This window comes from Humulus lupulus, chromosome 9 (genome assembly GCF_963169125.1).
Source record: "Humulus lupulus chromosome 9, drHumLupu1.1, whole genome shotgun sequence".
Classification (NCBI taxonomy): domain Eukaryota; kingdom Viridiplantae; phylum Streptophyta; class Magnoliopsida; order Rosales; family Cannabaceae; genus Humulus; species Humulus lupulus.
Window position 1 is genome coordinate 5,933,657 of NC_084801.1, and position 17,104 is coordinate 5,950,760.

Here is a 17,104-nt window from a genome sequence, read left to right on the forward strand (position 1 = left end):
TGATAACCTCGAAAGGTCCCTATAATCATTGGTCCCATACTGCACAGCTATCCCATTCCACATCTCGTCTGTGGTATACATAGTGTCGTATTTCCCGAGCCCACTATCAAACCTATGGACAGAGTCATCTACCCAACTCCATATGTAGAAGTGATATCTATCCTGTGGGCACGAGACTAGTCTATTGGGCCTGTGTTTTAATAAAGTGGGAGACCACATTCGCGAAGTAGGAAGGGTTTTACCTCCATCGGAGTCCGAACCCGAGGCTTCATCATTTGCCTCGTTCCCTGACCGCAGACTTCTCGAGCGAATTGGGAGAGGTGCTTTCCTTTCCCTCCTCGGAGGAAGGATGCCTGTGGGCAGAGGCACTTCCTCCCAGCGTTCATATTTGTTACTGGACCAGTCAGAGGTCGACTGACTTTGTCCCAACAGGCCACAAGCTCGAAGCTTGTCCTCATGTAGCAGAAATGAGAGAGACCTCCTGCCATAAGGGAGTCGGAGCAGGCTCTCTCTGTGCTCCTTCATTGTCTCGTCAGGGGTGGGACGCTGAAAGTTAGCTGAAAGGCGAGACACACTTCAACTAAACATGGATTCAAGGGCTAAAAATTCGAGCTCAAAAGTAGAAAGTAACGGGAATACTTACGAATTCGCCTAAACGAACGATGTCGAGACGGGAATAGACCGTCTGTCCAGAAAAAAGCCTTCTTGAAGTCAGGAGGATGGTTTGGAAGATCTTCAAAGATTTTTGTCTCTTTGGGGTAGCTCGAAAGATAGTAGAAACCATCTCCTCCCCGAGCTCGGGAGGGATTACTCTTCAAGCAAAAGAGATATAAAATCTCTTGGGGTGAAGGACCTGTCCACCCCTGCTCGTGAAACAAGGACCTCAGGGCAGACAGCACCCTGTATGAATTGGTGTTGAGTTGGAATGGAGCCAACCCAACGAAATCGATAAAGTCCCTGAAAAAGGACTTCAGGGGCAGCAAAGCTCCTGCCTTTAGGTGTTCCTGGCTCCAGGCCGCGTATTTCACACTGGAGTCGCGACCCCCAGGAGCGAAGCAGCTCCGTTCATGCCTTGTCGGAGCTCGACACTTCAATGTGTCTAGCGAGCTAAGGCCATGAATGGCCAGGATGTCAGTTATCTGGTCGGAGGTGGTAACCGAGCTCTGGTAGAATTCAGCTTCAAACATCTCCCTCCTAGGCTGCGAAGATGAAGGCTCCGCCATTAAGGAAAATTGAAGTTCCCCCGGATGGTATGCTACCGTGACTTTTAACGCGGGGTCGAGGGGAACTGGCCTAGGCCCGGGGTTCGGCTCCGGATAGATGGCTTCTCGAAGGACCATTCTCTTCTTTTCGATGACCTCGTCTATCTGGCGACGATAGTGGGCTCGAATGTCTTCTTGCTCCCGTGCGATCTCGTATTCTTCAATCCGACGCTGGTTCCGGGCAAAGATCGATTCCGGGCTCGGAGATTTGGGCTCGTAAGGAATTGCTCGTAGTGACCCCCACCGTCTTTCCGGATTCTGTGACATCTAACGAGAAAGAAAAAATGGTGAGGGCCATGCATGCAAGGATCGCGAGCTCGAAAGAATGAGCTCGGAGATTTAAGGGCAAGAAACTAAGAATTTAGACGCTCGCTAAGGGGTCAGAGCGCGTGTCCCACAGGGAAGAAAAAGAACGTGGATGATTTTTTGAAAATCCCGAAGTTCAAGGGAAAGAAAGGTGGCGGTTAGCCAGGAAAGGGCTTTTTCGGGTTTCGTGTAATTGTCAAGAATAAGGGTTTTTACCCGAAAAACTTGGTGTACAAGAAACATAGCCTAAAATTTTCAAAACCCAGAAAGTTGAAACCACATTCAAACGTTGAATCTGGATATAAACCAGAGACAAACTTCCAGAGTGAAAATCCAGAAAGCCTAAAAACCTATCGGTTCAAACCCTCCTAACGCATCATGCTAATAACGTAAACTAACATACACAACAAGCACAGTATAAAAGGAACAACAAAAATGGCGTACTTACACAGTAATGGGGAGTGCAGCAAAATCGTCGAGTGGAGAAGAGGTTGCAGGAAAGAACTCACTGACTCGTACAAACCAGGATTCTTTTGTTTCTTCGGCCTGGAAAACATGCAATGAGCATAAACTGTGGTAAGAGGTTTAGGGAGTGTTTCTTTTTTCTGGTTTGTGATGAGAAAATGTGAAGAAGACGAAGAGGGAGTCTTGCATAAATAGGTGGGAAAACTGAATTAATCAGGAGCGTTGATTGAAATCCCCAACAGATCGAATGGAGGGGAGTCGATGATAAGATAGCGCCGAAAAGCTGTTAGGCGAACGATCGTGGGCATGTTCCCAAGGTACTCAAGTACCTAAAGTGAGCAATACCCATCTGGCACGTGTCCGTTTTTAAGAGTGTGACGGTATGGTTCCCGAAAAGAGTAGTTCAAAAGTTTCCTTCTCTTAGGATTCGAACAAATACTTTTGAGGGGGAAAAATGTTATACCCAGATTTCGAGCCGTAGCAAATATGACCTCGAAAGCTGAGTTCGCATTAAATGGTCTCGTGAGGGTTAGGGTATGCTCTACGATTATAAATTGGAGCCTGCAAAGTATGGTACGGACCTCGAATATGGTGACCTCGAAATGATCTCGATCTCGAAGGATAGCTCTGTGAGCCCCTCATCTTCAGAAACAACTTCGGAGCAGGGATCTCGAGCTCGATATGCCATCTCGAAAGAAATGTCAGCTCGGGAAGTGTCAGTGGCTCGCACAATGACGTGAAGCCTTGGAGATACTCAATGACTACCTTGAATATCTACAAGTGTTGTAGATATGGGATATGATCCTCATTTATTGATGTAAATCCCCAAAAATCGTGGGATATTATTTAGTTAGTTATGCGTTTCCTGATCTTTGGGGAACGTTTCCTTCTATATCTGATTATTGGCATTTAAGGCCATTTATTTTTATTCACAAAAGAGTAACTACCCAAAATGTGCGGGATAGTATTCTGCATCCTTCTCTATAAATAGAGAAGTGATGCACCATTGTAAAGGACCGAATTTCTGATTCTTGAGAGAAAACTCTGGAGAATTCATGCTAAAGGATTGTTCAGAGATAATCTTGAGATTAATAACAGAGACTCGTGGACTAGGCAGATTTAACTGCTGAACCACGTAAAAACCGCGTGTCTGATTCGTTTGTTTGTTTTAGCCATTGCCTTTAATTGTTTACGTGCTCTCTTCTTTTATCTGTTGACGAAAAACGGCGTCAACAATCCTATTTTAATTTTTTAATTATTTATTTTATTTTATTTAAGTTTAAGTGTTTACAAACTACCGTTAAATATAAAAATATTCTGTTAAATATAGGAATATTCCGTTAAAGTTAACATTAAAAAAATAAAAAAACCATTAAAACCGAGAATTTTCGTTATCTACACACTTATTATATAGAAGATATATATATATAAAACAATTCTTCTATAGGAGCTTCACTTTAAGCCCTACCGGTAGGGCTTTCAGTGTTTCTCGATCCGTAAACAGTTTTCGACGCGACTTTTTTTTATGACCGTGTATATTGTAGCTATTTAGAGCATCCTGCAAATTTTCAGAAAATTTCGAATAGTTTACAGTACCGAAAACTAGGTTCAAACATGTTGTTTTCCACGCGCATAAAAAAAAATTAGTCACGCGTGCAACAATATGTTTGAACCTAGTTTTCGGTACTGTAAACTATTCAGAATTTTCTGAAAATTTGCAGGATGCTCTAAATAGCTACAATATACACGATCATAAAAAAATCGCGCCAAAAACTATTAACGGGTTGTAAACACTGACAGCCCTACCGGTAGGGCTTAAAGTGAAGCCCCTACAGGAGAATTCCCCTATATATATATATATATTTTTTTTTTTAAATTTATAATTTTTAGTTTCCAAAAGTTATCAAACAAAGGTTATGTACAAACTAAGAATTTCAAGTATACATTATTCATCAATTATGATGATGTAATGCCCCAAATTTCCTAATAAGGTTTAGGACCTTGATTAGGAGGCCGGGAGGGCCATAATTAGTTTATTATAGTATTTAATGATTATATGCATGTTTACGTGAATTACATTATTATATGATGGTAAATGCATGCATACGGGCTCATATGTTAATTATGGGGGTATTTTGGTAATTTGGCCACTGTGGGCATAATTGTATATTTTGAGTGCATGATTGTGATTAATTAATATAGCCACATTATAAGGTGGATTGGTTCGAGCTTTTCGACATGAGACGATCATGAGATGTAAGTGTTCGGTCTAGTCATAACGGGTTTAAGTTCGGGGCTCGGGGTGAGTCTCGGGGTGAATTTAATGATTAGAGCATTACTGGGAATTAAAGGGTAATGGGATATGATTTATTGGTATTTGGGAATATTGAGATTAGCGGGAATTGGGAAGCGTTAATTATGATTAACGGGATTAGTGGGATGTGCCAAAATTACCCTTGAAGTGGCTTTAGAAGCTTTAGAAGACCTAGGGGTATTTTGGTCTTTTGACCCTAAGGATATATATATGACATAAAGGCTGTAGATTGATATTAAAACAGAGCCTATCCTCTCTTTCTCCCTTCCATCCCGTACAAGCTTCCTCCCTCACCTTTCTTTGAATTTTGAGAGCTCAAATGGAGGTGTTGAGCTAGGGGATTAAAGGTGGCAGCTAAGGAACCTGTAACAACCGTCAAAGGGGATTCAAAGCTGTGTTTGAGGTGAGTTTTAGCCTTTGAACTCAGGTGATACTCTGTTTTCTTCTTTGGTTTTTCAGCTTTGATTTCTTACTAAAAGTTTGGATTCAAAGGGGTTTTGATGGATGATAAGATTGGGTTTTGATGAGGGGAGGTTATGGGTGTTGTCTAGGGGTTTAATTGTATGTTAGGAAGAGGTTTTATGAAGGTTTGAAGGACTGGTTTGAGAAGATATCGCACAGGGGAAAAACTGGTTCGTGCGTGGGCATGTTGCTGATCTGGGCTGGGCGCCGCGGCGCAGCAGGGGTGCGCCGCGGCCCTTGGCGTTTGGCAGAGGGGAGCCCTTCTGTCTGAAGGGAGCGCCGCGGCGCAGCAGGGGAGGGTCGCGGCCCTTAAGGCCATTTTGACCAAAAACATGTTTTTAAGCTTGGGGATTCAAGCCATAAGCCTCGGGGTTGTACCTAGTACCCGGTTAAGTGGGGATTGATGTCCCGGAGGCTAGATATTGATTTGGGAACTTATGTTGATCATTTTTATTGATGATACCTTATATTTGGTTATGACTAGGTGACCGCTAAAGGACTAAAGGTTGATCGTTCTCAAGGGTCGTTCTTTTAATCGTTCTAGCTCGACTTTGAGGTAAGAAAACTGCACCCTGTGTATATGTGACATGCATGGCTATTATCGATGCATGTTGGCTGATTATTATGAGTATGACATGCATGGTTATTATTGATGCGTGTCGGTTGATTATTATGTGTGACATGCACGGCTATCCTTGATGCATGTTGGTTGACTGTTAAACGTGACATGCATGGCTGTTATAGGTGCATGTTGGATTATTGGATATTGCATATGATGCATGAGAAATATGTGATTAGGACATGCTTTATATACTGAGTATGATATCGTTCAGGGCTTGAGCCTCTGTGTTTATGCATGGTCCTAATAGTACTAATACCTGTTTAGTAAGCATGTTGAATGCCTTGTTTATGGATATGGAACATGTGATATATGATTGGGGGCATGACTTACCTGTGTATGACACTGACTAGTCAGGGACCGACTCTAGAGTCGATAATCATGCATTGAGTGGCTCTATGGCACTAATGCTAGACCAACCCTAAGGTCGATGAATCATGCATTGAATAGCTCCATGGCATTAATGCTGGACCGACTCTAAAGTCGAGAATCATGCATTGAGTGGCTCTATGGCACTAATGCTAGACCGACCCTAAGGTCGATGATCACGCATTGAATAGCTCCATGGCATTAGTGCGGGACCGACTCTAAGGTCGAAGAACTTATAAGCGCTTGCCTGGTCTACGACCAGATGACTATAGCCAAGGTATATGACCCCGGTGACCGTTTGTCACATGGCTAAGGGACGTTGTCCATAGTTTCGACTCTAGGGTCGTGAGGAAGGTTATGTTGGTGACTAATCACCTTGCACCTGTCCTAATCAAACTTAAGAAAGAATCACTTATCGGTTAAGCCCTGGTGACCCTATCGTCACATGGCTAGAGGGAGCGATGCTCATTATTGTGACTTTTGGCTATTGTCACCTATTTGCTTGGATTGATAGTCCTGAATGGTTATTATGATCGTTGTTGATATTATATCATGCTTTATTGTGTTTTCTTGCTGGGCTTTGGCTCACGGGTGCTACGTGGTGCAGGTAAAGGCAAGAGGAAGCTGGACCATCCTTAAGTTGGAGAGCTTAGATGATGAAGTGTACATATGCAGCTGCTCGTCCGCCACGGCCGAGGTTTAAAGTGGAACTAAGGTTGAACCCTGTTTTGCCGCTTAGAACGGCCTGTTGTATATATTTTCTGTAATAAACTCTGAAACTTTATTTTTAGGATCCCAATGTATATATTAAACGTTCTAGTGAAACGTTACATCTTAACCAAAATGTTTAATCCCTAAACCGCTAATCATACTTAGTTACACGTTTTTGGCCAAATGACTCGATTAGCGAGTTTAGCACTGTTTACAAGGCACACCGTAACGGTCCCTGGAGTTTGGGGCGTTACAACTTTGTATCAGAGCAAGCCAAGGTTTATGGTTCCTGAAAACAAGCTGGGCATGTACACTCATCACTGAAGATAGCTTCACTCAAGGAATGGTAACTATTTTTGTAGCTATGTGCATAGCTGTTTATATACATTCAAATTGGTTAAAACCATGCTAAGGTTTTAAGCAATTATGTATCATCATCATCGCTAGATTATGTTAAAAAGAATGAAGCATATTTGGTTTAATCTTTTTGTGATGTTACTAATGCTAATATTAATATTGAGAGTGAAATAAGAATATAACCATTCTTCTTCTGTTTTGACATTTACATAATGTTATGTGTTTGTACGTTTAATGACTTTTTATTAAAACAAGAAATAAAGCATAAAAATTATATGTAAAAGAGCAATAATGGTTATTATATTGTTATTATTATTCCTCTTGAACAACAACGATATCTCTTTCTTTCTAACTAATTTTTATTAATTAATTTCTTTCTCAACTAAATTTACATTGAACATAACAGAAATAACGAACCCTTTAATTCCTCACCAAGAAAGTGTATATAAAAAGTCAGATTATTTTATTCAAATTCTCTCTCTCTTTCTCTGTTCCCATGGCTAATCTCAATTCTTTTCTTGATTTTCAATACATGGTTTCAAGTTTCTTACGTGCAGTGAAAATGGTGGACAAGAAGATAGAAGATTCGAAGGTTAAGATAATCACCAAACAGAACCAACAAAAAGGTGATCAACTCAAACTCAATGCCATAACTCAACAACTCTACCATCTCAATTACAGTCATTCATTGCTCAAGAGGGGTTTCACCAGGACCATAATGATCTTCTCTCGATTACTTGATCCACAAGCTTCTGAAGACTACACCCACTTACAACTCCTCCAAGACCAACTTCACAATCTCCTCCCTCCATGGGAGATGATAACCAACGACGAAGTCCTCTTACTTGTGATGCAAGAAATCAAGAGCTGGATTACAAAGGCTGACATTCATTCTGAGAAGATGAAAGAGTTGGCTTTGAAACTTGATACTAAAGAAAGAGTTTGTTTTTCTTGTAAAGAGGAAGTGAAGGAGTGGAGTCTGACTGAGGTTTTGATGAATATTTATGGATTCAACAATCTTGAAGAGATGATCATAAGGAAGTTGAAGAAGGAAGAAGCTTTGTGTTTGTCAACTAATCACAGGTTACCGGCAGAGATTATTTACATGATTGATGGAAATCTAAGGGAAAATAAGAGCAATCTTGGTGAGTTCTTGCAGGTGATCAACAAGATCAGAAACTCGAGTGAATTCGGTGTAGAGATGGAGGAAGCTAATCATGAGTTGTTGCAGTGGTTGTACTATGTTGAGAGAGAGATCTTTGTTCTGGTTAATGATCTGGTTTTTATTTTTAACAAGTACCCAATGGAGATTATTACAAAGCTTCAAGAGCTTAAAAAACAAGAGCAAGGGAAGGTGCCTTTGGTGGTGTACCGGATACTGTTTTTACTAGAAGAAAAAATGGTGGTAGCTGAGGCAGGAGCCGTAGTCTTATCCATGAATGAAGTTGAATTTGAATATTTAATGCTTCAACTCTTCCTGATGATTTTGCTGTGCTCACATGTTATGAACAACATCTACTCTTCAAATACTAATATTTGTTCTCAGAAGGAAGTTTTTCTTGAGTCTTTTCATCTTGTTAGAAGATGTGATGAGAAAATAAGTGCTATGAGAATGGAGGTTGATGAGTTGATTAGATCAGAATTCAACTAAAGTAAGCATTGGTTGAGTATATAGACCAGAGACTACTCTTAAAAATGGGATTTTATGTAATTTTATTTTAGAGTATTCATAATGTAAATGATAGCAAATTATTTGATGATATTAATTGAGATTAAAACCTAAAACCATTCATTTTTATGATTTTGGTCTCTACCCAAAACAAAAGGCCTCCAAATATTGATCAATATTTGCTTAAGTAGATGCCTGTGAAGGAGTCTATAATTAAGCCAAAATAATGAAATATGCTGATGTTGTTCTTTCAGGGCCGGTTCTAAAGACAGTGAAATTATGGGGCTAAATATATATTTTTTATTTAATATATATAGAAAAGTAGTATTTTTCTAAAATGTATATAAAAGCGATATTTTTCTAAACTGTATATAAAAATGGTATTTTTTAAATATTGAATCCCTTATTTAGGGGGCTAGGCCCGACCTTCTTTAATTATAGAGGAAATTATATTTTGTATGAGATTTTTAATAAAATGTGCAAAAATATGGTTTTTTTTAAAAATTTTCACTTTTATGAATTTATTTTCTCATATTTTTTTTATAAAAGTTGGTTTATGCCATATTTTTGGTCTTAATCAAATTTTATTAATTTGGAAAGGTATGTTTGTAATTTGATTATTATTTTTTTAGCTTATTTTTTTTATATTATTTATATATAATTAATTGAGATTTTTTTATTAATACATATATAAAAAAACTTTTAGTGCATTTATACGGTGTATAAAAATATGATTCATTAATGTATAATTTTAATTTTTTTTTTGCAAAATTATGGTATGTCTCACACAAAGCTACGGTGCTAAATTGTCTACGTGCAACTTGCAAATTTAAAACATTATTTTTCTGCCCATGATATATGCTAGAAAAACTTTGTTCAGGATATGAAATAAAATTGTCTATATGCTTTAATCGTTTTAAAAAAATTCCAAAATTAATCAGTGCACTATCTATTTAATTAGAATAGTTTTATCATGATATTGATACCTTATCAATATTAATCTTTGTTTATACATCATATATATATATATGAAGAACACACGTATTTCATCATATACAAGAAAATCTACATATACAAAATTTACCTGCTTTGTTATATGTAAGAAAAGTAGTCACGTATAAAATAATTCTTCTCTATTTTCTCTTATTACTTCACTGTATTGAAATTGTTGCAACTACATAAAATGAAACTTTATGTTAATTAAGGTTGCTTAACCTTGCTTTTTCTAAATTGACTTAATTGCTTTAAAATAGTAATTAAGTTGTTTGACAGGTTGCATAGAGATGATTAACTTACATAATAATGTTGTTGTAGTACCTTAACATGTTGAAATTTGCAAATGAATTTTTTTTTAGAGTTAATTTAGGTTGCATTGTGTTTCATTGGACTTCCATTTGAGGTTGTAGTGTATTACATGAGTTGCATATACCTATGGAATTTCCAAATGAGTTTTTAAAAGTTATTTTAGGTTGCATTGAGTTTGCATTTGAGATTACAGTATGTTGCATGAGTTGCTTAATAATGAAATTAGTATATGAGATTTTATGTTGTCATGAGTTGCATCGGGTTGCAAGGGCTTGCATTTGAGGTGGCAGTGAGTTGTTTTAGGTTGCATGGGGTTGCATTTGAGGTTGCAGTATGTTGCATGAGTTGCTTTATGATGAAATTAACATATAAGATTTTAAGTTGTCATGGGTTGCATGGGCTTGGATTTGAGTTTGCAATGAGTCATTTTAGGTTGCATAGGGTTGCAATGAGTTTGCATTTGAGGTTGCAACGTGTTGCATGAGTTTCTTAATGATTAAATTAGCATATGAGATTTTAAGTTGTCATGGGTTGCATGAACTTGCATTTGAGGTTGCAGCTAGTTGTTTAGGTTGTATTGACTTTTCATTTGAGGTTGCAGTGTGTTGCATAAGTTACTTGATGATGAAATTAGCATATGAGATTTTAAATTGTCATGGGTTGTATTGGGTTGCATGTGCTTGCATTTTAGGTTGCAATGAGTTATTCTTGGTTACATTGGATTGCATTTAAGGTTGCATGAGTTGTATAATAATGAAATTAGCACATGACTTTAAGTTACCATATGTTGTATAGGGTTGCATGAACTTACACTTGAAGTTGGTTGTTTTAGGTTGCATTGGACTTGCATTTGAGGTTATAGTGAGTTGTATGATTTGCATAAGGATTAAATTAGCATATGTGTTTTTAAGTTGTCATTGATTGAATGTGTTTGCATATGAGGTGACATGAGTTGCATGATAATGAAATGAATATATTAGTTATTGGATATTACATATTAGGTTGCTTAAGTGGCAGTAAGTTGAATATTAAGCCGCTTAATTTGCTTTAATTTGCATATGATATTGGTGTATATTGCATATCAAGTTGCATAATAAGGTTGTTTTGGTTGCTTAAGTTGTTGTAATTTTCACATCAGATTGTTGTATGTTATATATTAAGTTGCCTAAGTTGCATAATAAGCTTCTTATCATTGAACTCATAGGTTGCATAAAATTGCTTATAAAGTTGCTTTAATTTATATGAGATTGATTTAGATGTTGTTTTGGTTGCTTTGTCAATTTGATAAATAATTAGAAGAAAAAAAAACTTGGATCAACCTCTTGGATGCAACCTCAACAACATGAAATGCAACCTTATATGCAAAAATTGACATAGATGAAAAAATAACTTTCACTCATTTCTACTAGTGTGCCATTTCACAAACACACTATTCAATTGTTCTATTAACGAAGAATAACTTCCACTCATTTCTTACTAGCGTGTCATTTCATAAACACACCCTTCAATTGATCAATTCAACCAAATATTATCTTCTTCTCAATACTCAGATATATAGACTCAGTTGTTGTGTAGCTAAATGATGCTCTATTTATAAAGAAATACATCGACTAATATGCTTTGACTTTTCCCCTGAAGCTATAACATCAATTAACAATAAAAGTTAGAATACTAAAATGGGGACTCAAGGAGACCCAACAACTTTATTCAACCAACCAATAAATATTATAGTTAAGAATGGAAGACTCGCGAATTTAGAAAAAATGCCTCTAAAGTAATGTTTAAGAGACTCAAAAAGTGAGACATGGTATAGATTGATATTTGTAAAATACTTTATTTATCGTTTCTTGAAGCAAAATTAATTTTTTTTATAAGACTAAGCTTTCTAAAACAAATATTAAAAGTAGTCTCAAAGAATAAAACGAGACTACCCAATATGCATTATTGAAATCATTGACAATCTCAACAAATATATATATAATGATTAAAAACTCATAATTAACTATAATGAATAACCCAACATAATGAAGAGTATGGGTCAAAATTTCCATAAATTGGATAAATATAAAAGAAAAAATGACGAGGTGGAGAGAAAAAGAATCAGTAAAAAAGAAATAAATAAAATATATAAATTGCATATTTGAAAATAAACATTTATAAAAATGAAAAGGAAAAAAATGTAACGTAAAGCTGAAAAAAAAACATGTTAACTTAACGCATATAGGGTAATTTCCCTAATTAATTTTATATTAATTTTTTTTGGTTATATTGCAATTTTTTTTATATGAATTATGTTTATACTATTTTGGACCATGTATTTTGCAAAAGTTACTAATAAGATCATTTGTTTTGTTAAATGACAATCCGAATATTATATTTTGCAAAATTGAACAAAATAATACTCTAAGCCTGATTTTGGTCAAACTATTTTTGAATACGACCAAAATACCCTCATATTTTACTAATTAATAAAAAATAAATAAATTATTTTTAATTAAAAAATATTTTAAATAATAAAAAAATAATGTAACAAAATCATTTTGTAAATGTAAGTAGTGATTTTAGTTAGAATAAGGTTTGTAAATGTAAGTTTTGTTATTAATTTTGTTATGTTATTTTTTTATTATTTAAAATATTATTTTAATTAACTTTTAATATACGTCGTGATGCAAAAAAAAAAAATGTAAAATTTGTACGAGTACCGAAAATAAAAAACTCAAGTGAAGCCACAACCTAAGAAAATTCCTACCTGAATTTCCAATTTCATATAATGAATTTTCAATTTCAAATAATTTATGAAGTTAAAATCAAATTAAAAAAAAAAAAACTCCATAGCTAAATCTCCTTTGAAAGGGACAAACAATATTAGAAAATGATAAAAATTACAAAAAAGAAAAAAGAAATTAGCCGTAGATTGTCTCAACTGGAAATTTCGCCATGAAAAGGGGTAAACTTTCCCTGTAAAACCCTAAATCGAAAGCAAGAAGAAGAAGAAAGAGAATGGCCAACGAAAGCATAAGCGAGCAAGAGAGACACCAGAGGGAGCAGATTCTGGAGCTCGATCACGAGGAATTGCTCATCGAAGAGGTCGACGACGACTCATCCGACGAAGATCGTCACGCTATAGGTAGTAGCAGCAGTGGTGGATTAACTTTCAATACAGGTTTGGCTTCGCTACACACATATCTTGGCAATGTCGAAGACACACACCATAGGGATAGGGTTGGGTTTTTGGAAGGTGGTGATATCTTTAGTCTTCCGATCTTCTATCTTGAAGGGGTTGTTTTGTTCCCTGAGGCAATCCTTCCTCTCCGAGTTATCGAACCCAATTTCATAGCTGCCATCGAGAGAGCTTTAACACAAGTTGATGATGTATCTTCCTCTATAATTGGTGTGGTTCGAGCTCACAGAAATGGTAACAGTGGTCAAAGAGCAAGCTTTTCAAGTGTTGGGACTACTGCAGAGATTCGACAGTACCGGAGATTAGATGATGGTACATTGAATATTGTCACTCGTGGGCAGCACAGATTCCGTTTAAGACGTCCTTATATTGATTCAGAAGGGGTTCCTTGTGGTGAAATCCAAATCATCAAGGAAGATTTACCGCTGAGGACCCCAATCGATGCTTTGGGAGATCGGCTGCCTTTAAATAAGGGTTCAGAAGAGAATTCAGATGAAAGCTTTGAAAGTTCCCTCTCATTGACAGAAAAGAGAGTTCACCAATCTGCAATTGTTTCTTGTTCTGAACCTGAGAATGGTGGAGATTCTGGCTTGGGATTGGGAAAGAGTTCCATGTCATTGTCAAGAACGCATTCACAGCACGTTAATCAGTCGCGGAGGAGATTTTCGAGAACTTTCTGGCCATTTTGGGTTTATCGCATGTATGATTCATATTGTCTTGCTCAAAAGGCTTCAGGTACTCTTACTCTGCTTTTCCTCATACGTTGATTGGTTTTTTCTGAGTTTAATTTGTTATCTGAATTATTCAAAACTGGTAATATCATTCATTCATAGTACTCTTTTGATTTTATAGATATGTTGTATGTTGTATACTCTATATAGAATATTTATTGAAAAAAACTGTAAATTTGAAAGAAAGATAAATAACAAAAAGGATAGATTTTTTCAGATGACACCTTGAAGTTTCCACATAGCTTAAGCTTGTTGAATGTTTTCTTTTTGTGAGTTTTATGGGTTCAAATGGAAACTTAGTTGTTTGTTTAAAATTAACCCTAGTACAATAGCTCAAATGGTCAAGCATATGGTTTGCTTCCACAAGATCTGATATTCGAGTCTCTCCTAGGCAACTACATAACAATTGTTATAGTTTTCTGGTCCTTAAATATTCTAGTGTTAGGCAAAGAGCTTAGTTTCAAAATATATATTTCTTCAATAATACTTTTTGTGTTTGGGGGTGCAGGCATTTTTGTTTTAGTCTCTGAATGGTATTGTAATCTATTTATTTATAAATTTTATATCACGCAGATATGTGGAAACAGATAGTTGGAGCACCAAGTATGGAAGGCCTGGTGAAGAAGCCTGATCTTTTGTCATTTTACATCGCCAGTAAAATTCCAGTGTCTGAATCTACAAGGCAAGAGCTTCTGGAGATTGATGGTATATCCTATAGGTTGCGCCGGGAAATTGAGCTACTTGAGAGTGTTAATCTCATTAAATGTAGACACTGTCAGACTGTAATTGCAAGGCGGAGTGATATGCTGGCGATGTCTAGTGATGGTCCTCTTGGTGCTTATGTAAACTCACATGGTTTTGTGCATGAGGTCATTACTCTGTACAGAGCAAATGACTTAACACTTGTGGGGGTACCAGTGAGAGAATACAGTTGGTTTCCTGGGTGTGTAAATCTATCTTGAATAAGTTCCCTTATGGGAAGTCTCTTGAATTTTATTTTGAAGTAGTTAGTAATGACTTATATGGAGTAAATTCATAGGTTGAAAAACTTTTGCTGCATAATACATGATGTAACTAGAAAATGAGTTCTATTTAATTCAATCTATTTTCTTCGTTCTTGCAGGTATGCATGGACAATAACAAACTGTGCTTCTTGTGGAAACCAGATGGGGTGGCTCTTTACAGCCACAAAGAAGAATTTGAAGCCTAGGCTGTTTTGGGGTATTCGGAGTTCCGAAGTATCTATATGATAGCACACGATAATCAACACCTGTAACGTTCATTCTACCTTCCTTGAGTACTTCAATCATCTCTGTTGTGAGTTTTATTTATTTGAATATATTTCTATATATGTGTGTGTGTGTGTGTATATACTGTGAATACCCAATTGTATTTATAATAATAGAGTTATAATTAGTAATCATAAATCAGACACACTTGAGATAGAATTTTACTTGAGATAGAATCAGCACATGTTGATTCTTTGACTGGAGAACTTCAGAGAATAACCCAACATGTAATTTCTTTTTCAAATACACTTGACTAATTCTATGACAAGTTGATATAACATATTGTGAATCTATGTTGTGAACATTTTGGTTAAGAATCATTTATCAACAGGTGGTGTATTTTTTCTAAGCATTATTTGTACAAAATACACACACATATACATATATAAATTATTCCTCATCATCAGCTTGTTGTAACAGTTCTACTGGTTGGTTGAAAGGTCTCACAATGGTGAACTCAAGACCATTTTCTGCACCTTCATCTGAATTGGACGGAGTATGAGATATTAGATGGAAAATGTTCTCTGCTTATAGTAGATTTCACTGTAAATTGAGCTAATTAAAGCACATATCATGGAAAGAAAGATGTTGGCTTTGTGTAATTATATAATTTATATAAGCAGCTTCTGAAAGCTTTATTAGCTATATATCAAATTTTGAAAGCTTTATTAGATAGGCTGCTATGCTAACAACAATCATAGCATAGCAGCCTACCTTGGTACAGTCTTCATTTCCTCCTACTTTTCTCACCTGAAATGACACATCAATTCATGAATTGAACATATGTTTTTACATGATTTTAACCACAGTTCTCAGTTCAGAGACATGAAAGATTGATACATAAAATACTTATTTAGCTCTTGGCGTATTTGCGGCATAAATACCTAATATTTTACACTAGTTATAATTAAATATCGAATATTTTATTTTTACGGCAAAAATACTCAATGTTTAATATATATTAAAGATATATACTTAATATTTTTTACTTTGTGGTAAAAATATCCAAAGTTGTTAAAATATTACTTTTATCAGTTCCTCTTGTGTAGGAGTAGTTAAGTATTGACTTACCAGATATGTATTACTCTGTAATTTGTATATATTTTAAATTTAAATTAATTTAAAATATACTTTTAATTTATTTTTCTAATTTAAAATATTATGAAATTGACTTATTGCGGAGTGACAAATGTTTGCTTAGTCAATATTTAATAACTCTAACAAATAAGACACTTAAAAAAAATAATGTTTTAGTAACTTTATGTTTTTTTGTCGCAATATTGAATATTGAGTATTTTTATCATAAAAAAATTTAGGTATTTAATTATAACAAGGGGAAACATTTGTTATTTATGCGCAAACAGGGTATTTATCCATTACCACTTTGAAAAGTATTGTTTTTTTTAAAGAATATTATAGCACTTTGAAAAAGGTCTAGACATTTCATAGAGAATATAGGCTACCAAAGAAAAATTCTACATCTTTTTTATTTTTTCAACACGCAAGTATTACCTTGTCATACAAGTTATAACCTTGTGATATATATACACACACATATAACTCTTGACTTTTAACAAATACTTTTGCAAAACAAGCCTCTCTTTCTCTCTCTCTCTCTGTTTTTTTCTTCTTGTTCTTGTTGATATCAGCAATGGCAGACTCAAAGTTGACATCAGAGGAGTTAGAAGCAAAAGCATGTGAACTGGCTTCAGAACTATCTAACTCCATTGACAACGTGGACAGCATGATTGAAGAGATGAATTACCTGGCTGATCCAAGCTCTGAATTGTTCTCAGTCAAGACATGTCAACAATTTGTCAAACAAGAGTTCAGTGATCTCTTCTCTTCAACTCCATTTCTCCTTGAGTTGAATTCCAAGCTTGAAGAACTGATCAAAGAAGAACAGGAGTTGAAACATAATCTGACCACTTTGAGATCCAAGGTTGAATCAGAAATGCATTGTTCGAATAAGGATTTGCAGATAAAGAAAGCCGGTGAGAATCTTGAAGGGTTCAAGAAAACTGACAATCAACCGATGAATGAAAACACTGATGATGGTGATGA

General features: G+C 35.8%; 1 protein-coding gene across 4 annotated transcripts; it reads left to right on the plus strand.

Annotated features, from left to right (window-relative positions):
• Positions 1–12,665: 12,665 nt before the first annotated feature.
• Positions 12,666–15,708, plus strand: LOC133802239 (uncharacterized). 4 transcript variants are annotated; one of them, XM_062240509.1, is made up of 4 exons: positions 12,666–13,755; positions 14,325–14,694; positions 14,875–15,023; positions 15,461–15,708. In XM_062240509.1, the coding sequence occupies exons 1-3, from the start codon at positions 12,840–12,842 to the stop codon at positions 14,999–15,001; spliced, it is 1,413 nt and encodes a 470-aa protein (XP_062096493.1). In that variant the 5' UTR covers positions 12,666–12,839; the 3' UTR covers positions 15,002–15,023; positions 15,461–15,708. The 4 variants fall into 4 exon arrangements, 2 of the variants coding, with proteins under 2 accessions (XP_062096493.1, XP_062096494.1); XM_062240510.1 differs by having other exon boundaries at positions 15,481–15,708; XR_009877208.1 differs by having other exon boundaries at positions 12,667–13,755; positions 14,875–15,068.
• Positions 15,709–17,104: the final 1,396 nt, after the last annotated feature.

Bases quoted from the DNA above. Each gene is read 5' to 3' on its own strand.
- LOC133802239 (XM_062240509.1), top strand. From the start codon at position 12,840: ATGGCCAACGAAAGCATAAGCGAGCAAGAGAGACACCAGAGGGAGCAG. The intron at 13,756-14,324 runs GTACTCTTACTC...TATATCACGCAG, and splicing joins TCTTGCTCAAAAGGCTTCAG to ATATGTGGAAACAGATAGTT. The intron at 14,695-14,874 runs GTGTGTAAATCT...TCGTTCTTGCAG, and splicing joins GAATACAGTTGGTTTCCTGG to GTATGCATGGACAATAACAA.